The 14,228-nt window shown below is 49.1% G+C and overlaps 1 protein-coding gene across 1 annotated transcript in view; it reads right to left on the bottom strand.

Moving 5' to 3' along the window:
- Window positions 1-2,464: 2,464 nt before the first annotated feature.
- The window catches only part of Zmynd12 (zinc finger MYND-type containing 12), a 34,746-nt gene continuing 22,982 nt past the window's right edge, over window positions 2,465-14,228 (bottom strand). The window contains exons 4-8 of the mRNA XM_051171859.1: window positions 11,287-11,456; window positions 8,952-9,074; window positions 7,163-7,274; window positions 5,109-5,254; window positions 2,465-2,753 (exon numbers count right to left, since the gene is read on the bottom strand). Coding sequence (XP_051027816.1) covers window positions 2,628-2,753; window positions 5,109-5,254; window positions 7,163-7,274; window positions 8,952-9,074; window positions 11,287-11,456 — 677 coding nt within the window. The 3' untranslated portion in view covers window positions 2,465-2,627. The remainder of the gene's footprint in view (window positions 2,754-5,108; window positions 5,255-7,162; window positions 7,275-8,951; window positions 9,075-11,286; window positions 11,457-14,228) is intronic.

The raw sequence follows: 14,228 nt of genomic DNA, 5'->3' as shown, positions 1-14,228 counted from the left end.
CTCTTGTTGTGTGTGGATCACCAGCACAGGCTAGAGAGTAATAGTAAAGTGGACTCCAGGTGACAAAGACCAACGAATGTGACTTTCTCAGGTCACAGTTTACAAGGTGGGCCTATGGTCTCAGAAGACAGACTGCTGGAGAGGTTTGCTGTGCACTTAAGCCATGGTCCTCACGCTGTCTGTCCCCGTAGGGTTCAGAACAAGATATTTTCACTCACTCTGTCTCTGGCATGTTCCACTGCTCCCCTCCCCCACTCCCACTTTCTCCTCAATGTTTCAAAGCTCCAGTTACCAAGAGCCCCTCTTCTAAATGGCCGGGGGTGCTGGAGAAATGACTCATTTCTTAAGAGTATCCACCGTTCTTCCCAGGAGCCTGGGTTCAATTCCCAGCACCCACGTGGTAGTTCTTAGTCATCTATAACTCCAGTCCCAGCGGATCCTACACCCTCTCCTGGCCTCCACAGCCACTGTACGTGGTGCCCAGACAAACACTCATGCGTGTAAATTAGAAATAAAAAAGCAGGGCGTGGTGGCGCACACCTTTGATCCCAGCACTCAGGGAGGCAGAAGCAGGTGGATCGCTGTGAGTTCGAGGCCAGCCGGGTCTACAAAGTGAGTCCAGGACAACTAAGGCTGCACAGAGAGACTCTGTCTCGGAAAAAAAGAAAAAAGAAAAAGAAAAAAAAAAGTTGCTGTGTTTATGGTGTCTCTTCCCTGCAATAAGACCCTAACTAAGACCCCCTGCCTGCAGAATCTAGAAGTATTGGATGCCCTGTGGCTGGGGCTATAGGCAACTATGAGAAGCTCTATGTGAGTCTGGGAACTGAACCCAACTCCTCTGAAAGAGCATCAAGCACCCTTAACTACAGACCCATCTCTCCAGACCAGATTTTAATTTTTTTACTTTTTTTCTTTCTTGAGACAGAACATCCTGGAGCTCAGCTTGGCTTCAAACTTACTGTGTAGCTGAGAATGACATTGAACTTCTGATCCTCCTGAGTGCCAGCATTACAGGTGTGTACCAGCATGCCCAGTTTATGTGGTGCTGGGGACAAACCCCAGGGTGGACCAGCCAGGTAAGCATGCTACCAAGTTTGCGCCCTCCCCCACACTGAGGTTAGAGCTCCACAGGACTTGGGGATGAATGTTTAAGATTTCCAGGGCAATCACTAAAAACACAGAAACACAGTAAACTAACAGAGGAATAAAATGCAATGAAGCATTTTCATGCAGTGAGGGGGAAAATAATCAATCAAAAAAAAAAAGAGAAAACCAGAATTGGTCAGACAAAAAGAACCATAAAATAAGATCATAAATTTAAATCCAGTAGATTCTTTTTTGTTCATTTGTTTTTAAGCAGGGCTCTCTATAGCCCTGGCTGTCCTAGAGCTCTCTCTTCAGACCAGGCTGGCCTTGTACTCACAGAGATCCACCTGCCTCTGGCTCCTAAGTGTTGGGATGAAAGGTGAGCATCACTATGCCAGGCAATTAGAGACTCTAACAACTGAGGAAGTGAACCAGATTGGGCTGGCTGTGTGTTCAAAGTCCTCAAGGTGCGTGAGTGCGTGCATGTGTCTGTGCGCGCGTGCCAGAAAGCTCTTACTAAAGAACTGAGCTTTAAATTGGGCATGTCTGAGTGTAAGGCCCCAGTCTGTCCTTTGCATTACATGTCTTTTTGGGAGAGGGGTGGGGGTGTCTCTTCTAGACAGTACTCTGCTCATGCCTGCCTCAAATAGTGTCTCAGCCAGAGCTTACGGGCAGGGGGTAGCGGAGGTGGGGGACTCCCTCACACCTGTGCTTTGTCCTTCGCTTTCTGTTTCATGTCCTTTGTGTCCCTCTGTCCCACTTCCACTGCAATCCTTTACTCTAAGGAGATATTTTTTAGTATATTGTTTTATCCTGTTTGTTAATTCTTAACTATTTTAAATTACTTTCTCAATGATTTCCCCATAGATTATAATGGCTTATATTTTTTCTCCCACAGTTTGCCTTGATTAATGTTAACTTAATCCCAGGGTTGGAGAAACTGCTCCAATACAATCTATAACCTATCCCTCATCCCCTCACTTGGTGAAGGACTAGGAAGCACACATTGGGGGGGGGGGCTTGGATGGGGCGGGAGTCTTACAGGGAACATGATGACAGGGGGAGGGCCTTGGGTGGGGAGTCTTGCAGAGAACGTGATGACAGGGGCACAGGCCTTTTGGGGGGGGAGTCTTGCAGGAAACATGATGACAGGGGGAGGGCCTTTTGGGGGGGGTCTTGCAGGGAACATGATGACAGGGAGGGCGGGCCTTTTGGGGGGGGGTCTTGCAGGGAACATGATGACAGGGAGGGCGGGCCTTTTGGGGGGGGTCTTGCAGGGAACATGATGAACTGCTTGTTACTTACAAACACCATCTTAGTGATGTAACTATACATTACCCAGAGCCACACAAAGTCATAAGCCAAGAGCCAGGTCACAATCAACAACAGTTTTATTGACTACTGTGCCCAAAGCTCTGTACATCACAAGTTAATAGGATGGCAGTCCCTCAGGCAGTCCCTGGGGAGGGGTGGAAGCAGGCCACAGGACCCCAGCAGCCGCGCATCGGTCAGGCTGCAGCCCCAGCAGCAGCCCGCTCTCTCTAGGCGTTGGGCTGTTTTTCTACCTCTGCTGAGACGATAGCCAGTAACTCTTGGACGATCATTTGCTCCTCCTCAGTAAGATGTTCCTCGGCTAGGCTGAGGGCTCTCCGCGCATACTCCTTTGCCTGAAATAGAACTGCAGTGGTCAGAGGAAGCAGCCAGAGCAAATAATAACAACAAGAAACTGATTTTCTGTTTAGCTCAGAAACTGAGGAGGGAAAGCTCACCTGACTTGAGTGGATACGGCCAGGCATACCTTCTTAGTAGAGTGAGAGCTGGGGAGGAAGAGGGCCAGGGGGCAGAGGGGTCACTGGACAGAAGCTCCATGGATAGCTCTCTCAGGGTAGTCTCTGGTTCCTACCCTCTCTGCCCTTCCTGTTCATCGCGTGGCTGCTATCTCCCAGGGACTGACTGTACACTGGAATCTGTGCCTTTGTGAAACTTAAGTACAGTGACTAAGTAAAACATGAAGATACTGTTTTTTATTCTTTTGAGACAGGTTCTCTCATAGCTCAGGCTAGCCTCAAACTGTGTAGCTGAAGATGACCTGGAACATCCTACTGTCTGTACCTCCTGAGTGCTGAGATTACAGGTGTGCATCACCACACTCGGTTGATTACGATAGAATCCCTGAGTTAATATATGCCAAAAAGGGCTGGAGAGATGGCTCAGAGGTTAGGAGCACTGACTGATCTTCCAGAGGTCCTGAGTTCAATTCCCAGCAACCACATGGTGGCTCATAACCATCTATAATGAGATCTGGTGCCCTCTTCTGGCCTGCTGGCTCACATGCAGGCAGAACATTGTGTACATAATAAATAACCAAAGGAAAGCGGGGAAGGAAGCAGGCCCTGACCGCCCTGCTTAGTTTTATTATAGACCTGACACAACCTACAGTAACCTGAAAGGGGGGAGGCTCAGGTAAAGAACTGCCTTGCTCACACTGACCTGCAGCCCAGTCCAGGAGAGACTGATTGGTGATTGATGTGAGGCCCCGCCCACTGTGGCGGCACCATCCCTAAGCAGGTGGGCCTGGGTTGTATAAGTGCTAGGTGTGATGGCACATGCCTTTAATCCCAGCACTTGGGAGAAAGAGGCAGGCGGATTGCTGTGAGTTCGAGGCCAGCCTGGTCTACAAAGGAGTCAAGGACAGCCAGGACTATAGATTTTTGTCTCCAAAACCAAAACAAACAAAAGCAACAAGAGACTGGCCCTTACATGGTTTTGGCGTTGGTTCCTGCCCTGACTTCCCTCAATGTACTCTGACTGGCAGTGTAAGCTGAAGTAAACCCTCTCCTTCCCCAAGTTGCTTTTGGTCATCGTGTTTTGATACAACAACAGGAATCACATGGGAAGGTAGGGCTTTGCAGGGTTAGACAGGGAAGGAAGCGAAGCAAGAGGGAAGCGAGATGTTAAACCTCAATACACAGATGGGCCTTTTGGCCTAAGCTCCTGACATCCTTAGGATGCTTTGGAGGAGTGACCGCCCCCTAAGGTGGACCCCGATCTGTGGGAAAGGGTTTTCAGTTGATAATAAGTTGAAAATTCACTGGGAAAAAAATTTCCTATTCCCTGAAAGTTTCTGCCTGAATTCCAGGATTAGCACCCGTCTGCTGTGCTCCCATGGTGCCCTGTGCTGTCACACTCCCCTGTGACCCTTTACAAAGCACCAGGTCCCCAATTCTTAACAAAGTCTGATGAAGAAAAGGAATGCGGAAATGAAGCTGTGAGGAGCAGTGTGGGGTTCCCTGTGTCGCCCACACAGGCCTCCCCCATGCCTCCCCCCACCTCAGCGCTAGTTCTTTATAGCACTTCTCACGGTCTGAGATGATGTTACACATTTGTGCATCTATCTGACTGTGGTAGCTTCCCCGCCCCCACAAGTCCTAAGTTCTACAGAGAAGTAACATGTCTGGTTGTTTGCTACGGTCTGCTCTATTCTGGGCAGAAAGCCTTTTAAGTAGTAGATGCTCAGGACCTATTTGAGGGGATGAATCAATCAATAGCCTGAGATAGACCACTTACTGTCTACAAAACACTGGGAAAATAACCACACCTTTCCATGCCTCGATTTCCTTGTCTAGAAAGAAGGGGTGAGAAAGAAACATGACAGCCATGTACAGGGCTTTAGCCAGTGGCTGGCGCCCTTCTTAACAGGCGCATGGCAGTTCCTGTGTGCCTAAATCCCCGCACGGAGCTGGGACACAGTGCACACTTCAGGCTCCACAAGCGTCTACAGAACGTTCCCACACGCAGGCTTCCCCTGCACACGTGATTCCCCTGCACTGGCCCCCATTCAGTGCCTCCACGCAGCTCTAGGAAATGTCCCCCTGAGGGCAGAAATCAGAGCCCGTTACACAACCTGACTGGAAATGCTGGAGTGAAAGCTCGCCCTGGGTGGGGGCGGCAAAACATGGATGAACTGAGCCATCAGAGGGTTTGCGGTCTCCACGTAGATGGGCTTTTCTGAGGAAGCTTACTGTTGAATTCTCCATCATCAGATAGTAAAGCATGCTCAGGGTCTTCAGAATGAGGATGGTTTTCTGGGGCGCTTTGCCGGAAGTAGACTCTCGAATGCTCAGGATGGAAGTTAGGATCCGAATGGCTTCTGCTTCCTGGGCTTCATCTGCGTTGGAAGAGGAGAAAAGAAACAGGACGAGGAGGCTGGTGGGGTGGGGGCTCGGTGGGCACAAGGACCTGAGTTCAGAAAACCAGGTATGTCTGTTCAGCTTAGAACCCCAGAGCTGGGCGGAATAGAAACAGGAGGCTTGCTGGAGCTGACTGCATGGGACATGCTGCATCTACAGACATACCCACACACACCCCACCCATACACCCACACACTCACACCCTGCACACACCCCTCCGCACACACCCCACTCACACCCCTACACCCTACCCACACACCCACAACCCCCAGACACACAGACTGGCAGGCACGCAGGTATGCACGCACACGTGCACACAGACACACAGGCAGGCACGCATGCACACGTGCACACACACAGACACACACACACACAGACACACATAGGCTTGCTGGAGCTGACTGCATGGGACATGCTGCATCTACAGACATACCCCAACACCCACACACCCATACCCCACCCCCACAACCCCCACAGGCACACAGGCGGGCACACACACACACACACACACACACCTGCCTTAGCTCTAGACACTCAGCTGGGGCCTGCCACAACCCCCCCTCCTTCCCCAGCAGTGGAAAAAGGATGGCTTCTACAGCTCTCCAGCTCTGTCTAACAGGTCATTATTGGAGCAACCATAAGTGCCTAGAGCCGCTAAGGTTCCTACTTCAGAGGCTGAACTCTCCTGAGCTCCTAATACAGAGAATTTGTCAGCCCCCATCTCCCCTCCCCACCCCTCCCCATGCTTCTGCAAGGTCAAAGACAGCTGACCTGTAACAGCAGCCTGCCTTTCCCCCCACGAGAGTCCATTTACTTCCCCCCAGAGATTTTTTTCCTTTCCTGTTTGTTTTGTTTTATTGAAACACGGTCTCATGGAATACCCAGACTGGTATTAGACTTGCTATGTAGTTAGCCCAGGCTAGCCTTGAACTTCTGATCCCTCTGTCTCTACCTCTTAAGTGCTGGGATTATAAATGACTTCTTCCCAGAGGTTTTTGCTTCTGTGTTGGTCACCATTTACTGTACAGTCATTATGGGCTGGCCATGTAAGAGCACATATTTAAGTGACAAGCTTAAAAAAAAAAAAAAAAAAAAAGCACAAACCCATGATGCTAAGCATGACAGCCTGCGCATGGCTGTGTTTCTACTACAGTGTGAACCACTGTCCTGATGAGAAAACTGAGTGAAGCTACTACACTTCTAAACCTTAGCCTTCAAAGTCACCTTTTCAATGCCATCTATCTATCCTCACGTCTTCATTCCAGGCCTCCTGTTAGAATTCCTGCGGAATGTTCTTTTGTTGCTGTGTCATTGCCTGCACTGGGGCCGGGAAGGGGGGGGGAAAGGGGGGGGGAATGTGGGGGTGTGAATTTTGACTGAAACTTGATCTCCCACCTCTTTATCATCTCAGGGAACATGGCCCCACACAGTGCAGCCCTATATGTAGCCCTTCGCTGGGCCTGGGGATGGAGCTGGGTCAAGGCTGGCCCTGCCACTGAGGACTTCCTCACATCCTGAAGAGGAGGAGGGCAGTGCCAGGAGCAATCAACAGGGTGGCAACTGCACAGAGCTTCGCTGGGCCTATGTGCCCTGGAGGGCGAACAAACGAGGAACAGATGCTAGGTAGAAACTGCCAGGGTCTAATGGGGTCCTCGTCTTCTCTACGTTTGCCTGTGTCAGCCTGCTGAGGATTATGTGTGATGGCTGGGGTTCGAACTCCTCCTGACCCTGGTACAAGCTCTTTGCGCCCTGTGTCTCCATTTCTCCCCATCTACAAAATGGGGAAAGTAGCACGGATGGGCTCCGTGAGGCCACAGAGAGGCAAGGCCAGAGAGTTAGGGAGGGAAAGCCATTGTTCCACACTTTCTTAGAGACCTGCCACTTACCCAAGCCGGTGTCATTCACAAATTGTTTGCCCAGTAAATCTGCCTTTTGGGAACGAGCCTGTAAGAGGGCTTGACAGTGATTGTTCAGATATGTATACCAGATCTCCGAGACCTGTTAGGAAAGCAGGGTGATCAGACTAGCAGGTCAGGGTCACTGGCCAGCCTGGTGGAAGGTGTTGTGCCAAGGGCAGGTCTGGAAGTCCTCACTCTCATTGTGTGAGGAAGCAGAGGAAGCCCTAGGGGTCCAGACAGGCCTGGGGCTTGCTGGCCAGCCAGTGTAGCTATTTGGCAAGCTCCTCAGCATAGGGAACCCCCGAGGATGGTGCCTAAGAAACAGCAGGCATGGTTGAACTATGACCTCCACATGTAAGCTCACACATATGCACACACAATTATAAGCACATGTATACACACACAGACAAACATGCACACACATGCACACACACACAAACATGCACATACATGTACACACACACACACACAAAGAATTTTAAGCTGGGTATGGTGGTACAAGCCTTTAATTCCAGCACTCAAGACGTAGTCAGAAGGACCTCTGTGAGTTCAAGGACAGCCTGGTCTACATAGTGAGTTCTACGTCAGCCAGGACTAATTAGAGAGACCTTGTCTCAAAAACAAAAACCAAAAAACCAACAACAACAACAACACAAAAAAACCCACAGACTCAACTAACCTGGGTCCATAGGGGCCCACAGAGACTGAACTGCCCACCAGGGAGTTTGCATGGGTCTGATGTAGGCTGTCTGCGCATGTTACAGTTTGTGTAGCTGGGGCTTCCTGTGGGGCTCCTACTAGTGGGTTCATGGGCTAACTCTGACTATACTGCCTGCCTTGGAGACCCTTTCCTCCTGCTGGGGCTGCCTAATCTAGCTTTAATATGAAAGGATATGCCTAGTGTTACTGCAGCTCAGGCCATGGCTGCCTGAGATCCATGAGAGGCCTGCCCATTTCCAAAGAGGGGAGTAAAATAAATAAATAAATGTGGAGGCTAAAAAGATGGCTCACCAAGTAAAGATGACTTGCCACCAAGTACGATAATTTGAATCCCATCTCCAACCCCCACGTGGGGGAAGGAGAGAGCTGATAAATGTGACACTAAACATTAATAATAATAATAAACATAATTTTTTTAATCTTAAAAACTTAAATTTATACTTATGTACGTGGCGGTGGGTAGGTGCGGGTTGCATGTGCTGCAGCATGCATGTGGAGGTCAGAGGACAACTTTCAGGAGCCCGTAATCGCCTTCCACCATGTAGTCCTGGATCAAACTCAGGATCAGGCTTTGGCACCATCATTGACCTGCTGAGCTAATACACTGGCCCTCACGAAGAATTTTAAAACATTTTCTTGTTCTCTGGTCCTCTGAGAGGGCACTGCAGCCCTCCCTCCACCAGTTGGTGGTGGCACGTGCCTTTAGAGAGGCAGAGGCAGGTGGATTTCTGTGAGTTCAAAGCCAGCCTGGTCTACAAAGTGAGTTCCAGGACAGCCAGGGCTACATGGAGAAACCCTGCCATGAAAAACAAAATAAAACTTCTCTTCCTTCTCCATTGTACTGCCTCGCTGGCTGTGTGGGTGTGACAGAGCCTGCAGTAAGACCTCTCTGACTCTCTCTACACATGGGAAGGATTAGCCATTTAGCACTGGAGAAAGGAAATGTGAGTACCTGAGGGCTGGGCTGTGTCAGCTGATGACGTCAGCGAGGCCTGACCCTGGTTATGAGATGCTGGGCCTGAGTTCCGGTGCTAAGCTCCCACATCCTCCAGCTCACCTTTGTGTACAGTGTGTCAGCCACCTCCATTTTCTGAAGGCCATGGAAGATGTTGGCCAGGTGGAAGTAGCCGCCTGAGGTCCTGATGTCTTCTGACCCAAACGCACAACTGGCAAAATAAATCTATGGCGAGAGGAAGAGAAGGTGCCTGACAACCATCCGAGTGATGAAGACAAGGCTTCTGTTCAGAACTCACAGAAGAAAACATTCACGTCACAGCCTGGTGTGGGACCCGAACAGACATTTCTCTAAAAGACACACGGATGGTTGTCACCCCTCTCCAGGAGAGTCTCCGTGACAAAAATAACACAGGCCCGAGACTAAGACCCCCCCTTTTAGGCTAAGAGCCCCCAAAGAGGGGAGAGTCTCCTGGACTGGGGTCCATGTTCCTGCCAGCAGAAAAACTGCAGATTTAAAACTCTTATTACTGGGAGCGATTTCCCTCTATATCCTATTTCTTACAACTTTATTTCTTAAGCTTCACTCCCAGTTCAGGACCTTTGTCAGGTATGCACGTTGCTACGGAATGTTGCTAACACAGGACTGCAGCCAGGGGCTGTCTGTGGCCAAAGTAGTTCTGCTTCACTTCCACTTATTAAAAGAGACATGACTAGAGATTAATCATTAGTTAATAAGTTACAGCTGGGCGTGGTGGCGCACGCCTTTAATCCCAGCACTCGGGAGGCAGAAGCAGGCGGATCGCTGTGAGTTTGAGGCCAGCCTGGTCTACAAAGTGAGTCCAGGATGGCCAAGGCTACACAGAGAAACCCTGTCTCGAAAAAAAAAAAAAAAAAAAAAAAAAGGTATTGGTTAGAAGTTTGGGTAGAAGCAGCTGCCACCTTCAAGAGCTGCCCATAGTTAGTTTAATGGAAGAGTTCCTGGAGATGTGGAAAGGTTACGAAAGTAAGAGGGCTAATGAGTCACCAGGAACATCAACAGCAAGGAAAATATTACCATCCCTAGACCTCAAAAAACAAGAGAAGGCAGCAGGGGCGACAGAGACCTATTGTGGAAGCTTTGGTTTATGATATGTAAACATGGTTTTGTTTTAATCCCAGGTGTGGGATATGGGGGCTGCTTCTGTTTGTCCACAGCTGATAATTGCCTTGGGAGAGGGCACGTGATGCTTGCCAGCTGTGAACTGCCTCGTGCAGGGGCGTGGGCTTTGCCAGTTAGGATAAATGCTCCTGGTTGCTGTTGATGGAGTTTGAGGAGAAGAAGTAGGAAACAGAGATTGGATTTGCCCCAGGGAACCTGACGACTGTAAACATCAGGAAGTAGCTAAGAAAAACCACGGCCCTTCTCCCCGCTAACCTTCTTTTTCTCCAACCTAGTGATGGGGTGTTGGAAGGGATTAGGATGGAGAAGGGAGAAAGGTATATAAGAAACCAAATTAAAAATAGATTTTTAAAAATACATTTACAGCCAGGCGTGGGGCGCACACATTTAATCCCAGCACTTGGGAGGCAGAGGCAGGTGGATCGCTGTGAGTTCGAGGCCTGGGGAAGAGGCGAGTAGACAGACTACAGAAAGACCACAGGGGAGTGTGGTATGATCCAACCTAATCTGGATCAAGAGCAGGAACTCTGAACGTGTCTCCCAACCCAAACACACTCTAGAAGGAACTCCCTGACTCGAGACAAGCAGCTTATCATTCCTCCTAGCTAACATCTGTACAGTTTTAGAGACTAAGTGCTTTCTTATGGATCAGCTCATTTAAATTTAATAAGCACACTCTCGAGAAGAAACGTTACTACTGTCTTAACAAATAGCCATAAAGTCCAGTGTGTACAATCTTCTATTATTAATGTCTGCATTGCAGTATGTGGTTGGGACCTTTCTACGATTTGTGTCTTACATGTGATGAAAGGGTTAAATAGTATGTCACAGAACCAGCAGAGCAGAGCTGAGAACAGACGCATGGCCCTTCTCTTGGCCAGTGTGTGGCTCTGTTTGCCAGATGAACCTCAGACAACTGAGACCTTGGAAAGAGGTCTGGCCTGGCCACATTTTCATAGTCAGGAACTGGGGTCATTAGAACGGAGTTCCTGCAGCTGCTCCGGAAATGGTCAGTAGAAGCAGTGAGTGTTAGAGACATGCTCAGTTAAAAGAAACACTAAAAGCCTGGCGTGGTGGCGCAAGCCTTTAATCCCAGCACTTGGGGCAGCAGAGGCAGGAGGATCGCTGTGAGTTCGAGACCAGCCTGGTCTACAAAGCGAGTCCAGAACAGCCAGGGCTACACAGAGAAACCCTGTCTAGAAACAAAACAAAACAAAGAAGCCAGTAAGCAGAGCTGTTCTGGGGATACCCAGGTGTTTTGCGTGCGCTCGCTCACATCGTTAGCCAGGTGGTAGCGAGCTTCCTCATGGTTCTTCTTGGCTATGTAGAGGAGGCCCAGGTTCCGGTGCAGTAAAGAGTGAGTGGCACTACTGCAGTCGGTTGACTTGAGCACTGTCCACTGGGCTTGGGCTAGGTATTCTTCAGCCTGCACTATCCGGCCCAGACCTGCCAAGAGTCAGTTGTAAAAGACATTATAAACCTGGAGTGGTGATGGATGTCTTTAATTCCAGCACTTGGGAGGCAGAGGGAGGAGGCTCTCCATGAGTTCAAGGCCAACCTGGTCTACAAGTGAGTTCCAGGCCGGCTAAGACTCTGTAGAGATACCCTATCTCAAAACTAATAGGTTATAATTCAAATTTTAACTAAGGAATGAAATATGAGTTATCATACATTGGTTTATTCATTAATACAAATATTTATTGGTACCCCAAAGTTTCTCATGAATGTTCATAGCAATCTACTCAGAACAAATGCTCCTCAGCTGACAAGCACATCCTTACCCATGAGTGAACTGTGATTAGTCATAAAAAGAGCATGGCTGGATGCATGCTACAGAGCAGACGGCTTAAAAACAGCATGTTAAGTGAAAGAAGCCAGATACCGAAAGCCATGTATTGTCAGACTCCATTCATGTGAAATGTCCAGAGAGAAAGGAGGTTGTGGCTGCCTGTGCATCAGGGAAAGGAACAAGTGGAGATGTTTAACCAGGTGTAACTACTAACAATTACATGGATTTTTTTTTTTAGAGGCGATGAAATGTTCTGGAATTAAATAGTATCAAGTTATATGACCTTTTGAATATATAGCCTTCTGAATATACTAGATTGTACCTTAAAAGGGTGAATTTATAGATTGTGGATTCTCTTTCTACACAGAGAGAGGGGGGAGGGAGGGAGGGAGGGAGGGAGGGAGGGAGAGAAATATACTAGGATTTTACTTTTTCCTTAGGTAGTTTTTTGTTTTGTTTTAGACAGCCTTGAACTCTATGTAGTCCAGAATGGCCTTGAACTCACAGATGCTCCTGCCTCTGCCTCCTGAGTGCTGTGAAATAAAGGTGTGTGCTGCCATGCCAGGTTTTCACCAGGCTTTTAAAAAAAGATTTATTTATTATTTATACAGTCTTCTGCCTGCTTGTACACCCGCATGCCAGAAGAGGGCACCAGATCACATCATAAATGGTTATGAGCCACCATGTGGTTGCTGGGAATTGAACTCAAGACTTCTGGAAGAGCAGACAGTGCTCTTAACCACAGAGCCGTCTCTCCAGCCCCCATACACCAGGATTTTTAAAATATTTACTTTATTTTGATTATGTGTATGTGAGGGGTGGAGTATGCACATGTGCATACTGGTTCTTGAGGAGGGCAGAAACCTAGTGTGAGATTTTCTGGAACTACAGGCAGTTATGCAACATCTGACAAGGCTGCTGGAAACTCAAGTCCTCTGCAACGGCGATATACAAATCCATACATACATCTTTCATTTCCCTCAAGGGGGCGATGCTAAAGCAGAAGGTCCCAAGGCCACATTGCAACTGCATTTAAACATCAACCCTGAAGGGAAAAGCATACTAGAGAGAATGCACCTGGAGGCTGCGGGTTCAGAGAGCTGGCAAGCAGCGGAGCTGACGTGGGGCTTCAGTTTCGTGGGTCCTCAGTCAGAGCTCACACTGCCCCAGGAATGGTCAGTCCAGGCATACCTCCCTCTCACAGGCCGTGCCTCCCTGCAGGATGTAAGGATGTTGGGGAGGTGGTGGAGGTGTGAAGGAAGCAAGACTTGCCTGAAGCGGAGAGCAGTAGCATTTGTCTGGAGACAGGCAAAGGCTCACTCTTACACTGCTAAGTGGCAAACCTGAGACACGTTACTCTATGGGGGGTGGTGGGAAGATTTTGTAGGCTTTGGTGAGGAAAGCAAAGGAAGACAGAATGTAACAGTCACAAGGAAGGTAGGTACTCAGGCCCAGCACCAGCCAGCCCATTTGCACCTGTGAGAAGTGTGCCAGCAATTCCAGGAAACAGTTGTCGGAGGAGGAAACTTTTTTCAAGTTTGGTATTTTCCCCTAACTTCCTGAGTGTTCATCACTGTGCACTTGCTCAGTGCACGCTGAATGGCATCGCCCATGACGGCAAGGCCCCTGTGGTCAAGCAAGGTAAGGCCCACAGCAAACCAACCACGAAAGGCTGTGGAGGGAGCCAACTCACGCTCACCAAGACGCAGCGCTGCGGAAGGAGCCTACACTGGGTGATTAGGGCATGCCTCTCTGTAAGAAGGCTGTTGAAGCAGACACCTGAGGGAGAACTGTGTAAAAACCAGCAGTGTGGCAGAGAACAGAAGTCTCCAGCCTTGAGGTCAGAAACCTACCCAGCCAGGAGAGGAAACAAGGACGCAACTGAACCCCTCTTCTATGCTACAGCTTGCATGGACCGTGAAGCGTCCCCCGCAGGTGCGTATTTTACCACCTGGTCCCCACCTGGTGATGCTATTTTAGCAGTTTCTTTGGGAGGTAACTTAGGGCAGAAAATTGCCCAGTGGACAGGTGTTCTTCAAAGTTGTCCCAGCCAGTCCCTCCCTCTCGGCGTTTGGTCTACCATGAGGGCTGCTCTGACCCTGCGTACCTCCCCACCACAAAGGGCTGAACCCTGTGAAGCCAAGAGCCCTAACTGGTCCTTCCTCCCTGACTGTCTATGCCAAGTGTGAGCGTCACACTGCTCAGGGCAGCGACAGAGGGTGAGAGGGGCAGTGGATGCCGCCCTTCTCTTTGAACTATTATTTCTAATTCCATTCCTAGTTAATTTAAACTTCCAAGTTTAAAACTAAAAGAAAAAATAGAAAAAGAGAAAGAGGGAAACTGAAGAACAAAAACAAAAAGAAGGATGACTGTCCAAGTGGTTTCTGGGGTGTGGGGGATGGGGGGCATAGGGGTGTGGGGGATGGGGA

Source organism: Acomys russatus, chromosome 29 (genome assembly GCF_903995435.1).
Source record: "Acomys russatus chromosome 29, mAcoRus1.1, whole genome shotgun sequence".
Lineage (NCBI taxonomy): Eukaryota > Metazoa > Chordata > Mammalia > Rodentia > Muridae > Acomys > Acomys russatus.
Note: the sequence above shows the minus strand (reverse complement) of the source record. Positions and strands in the feature narration are given on the sequence as shown.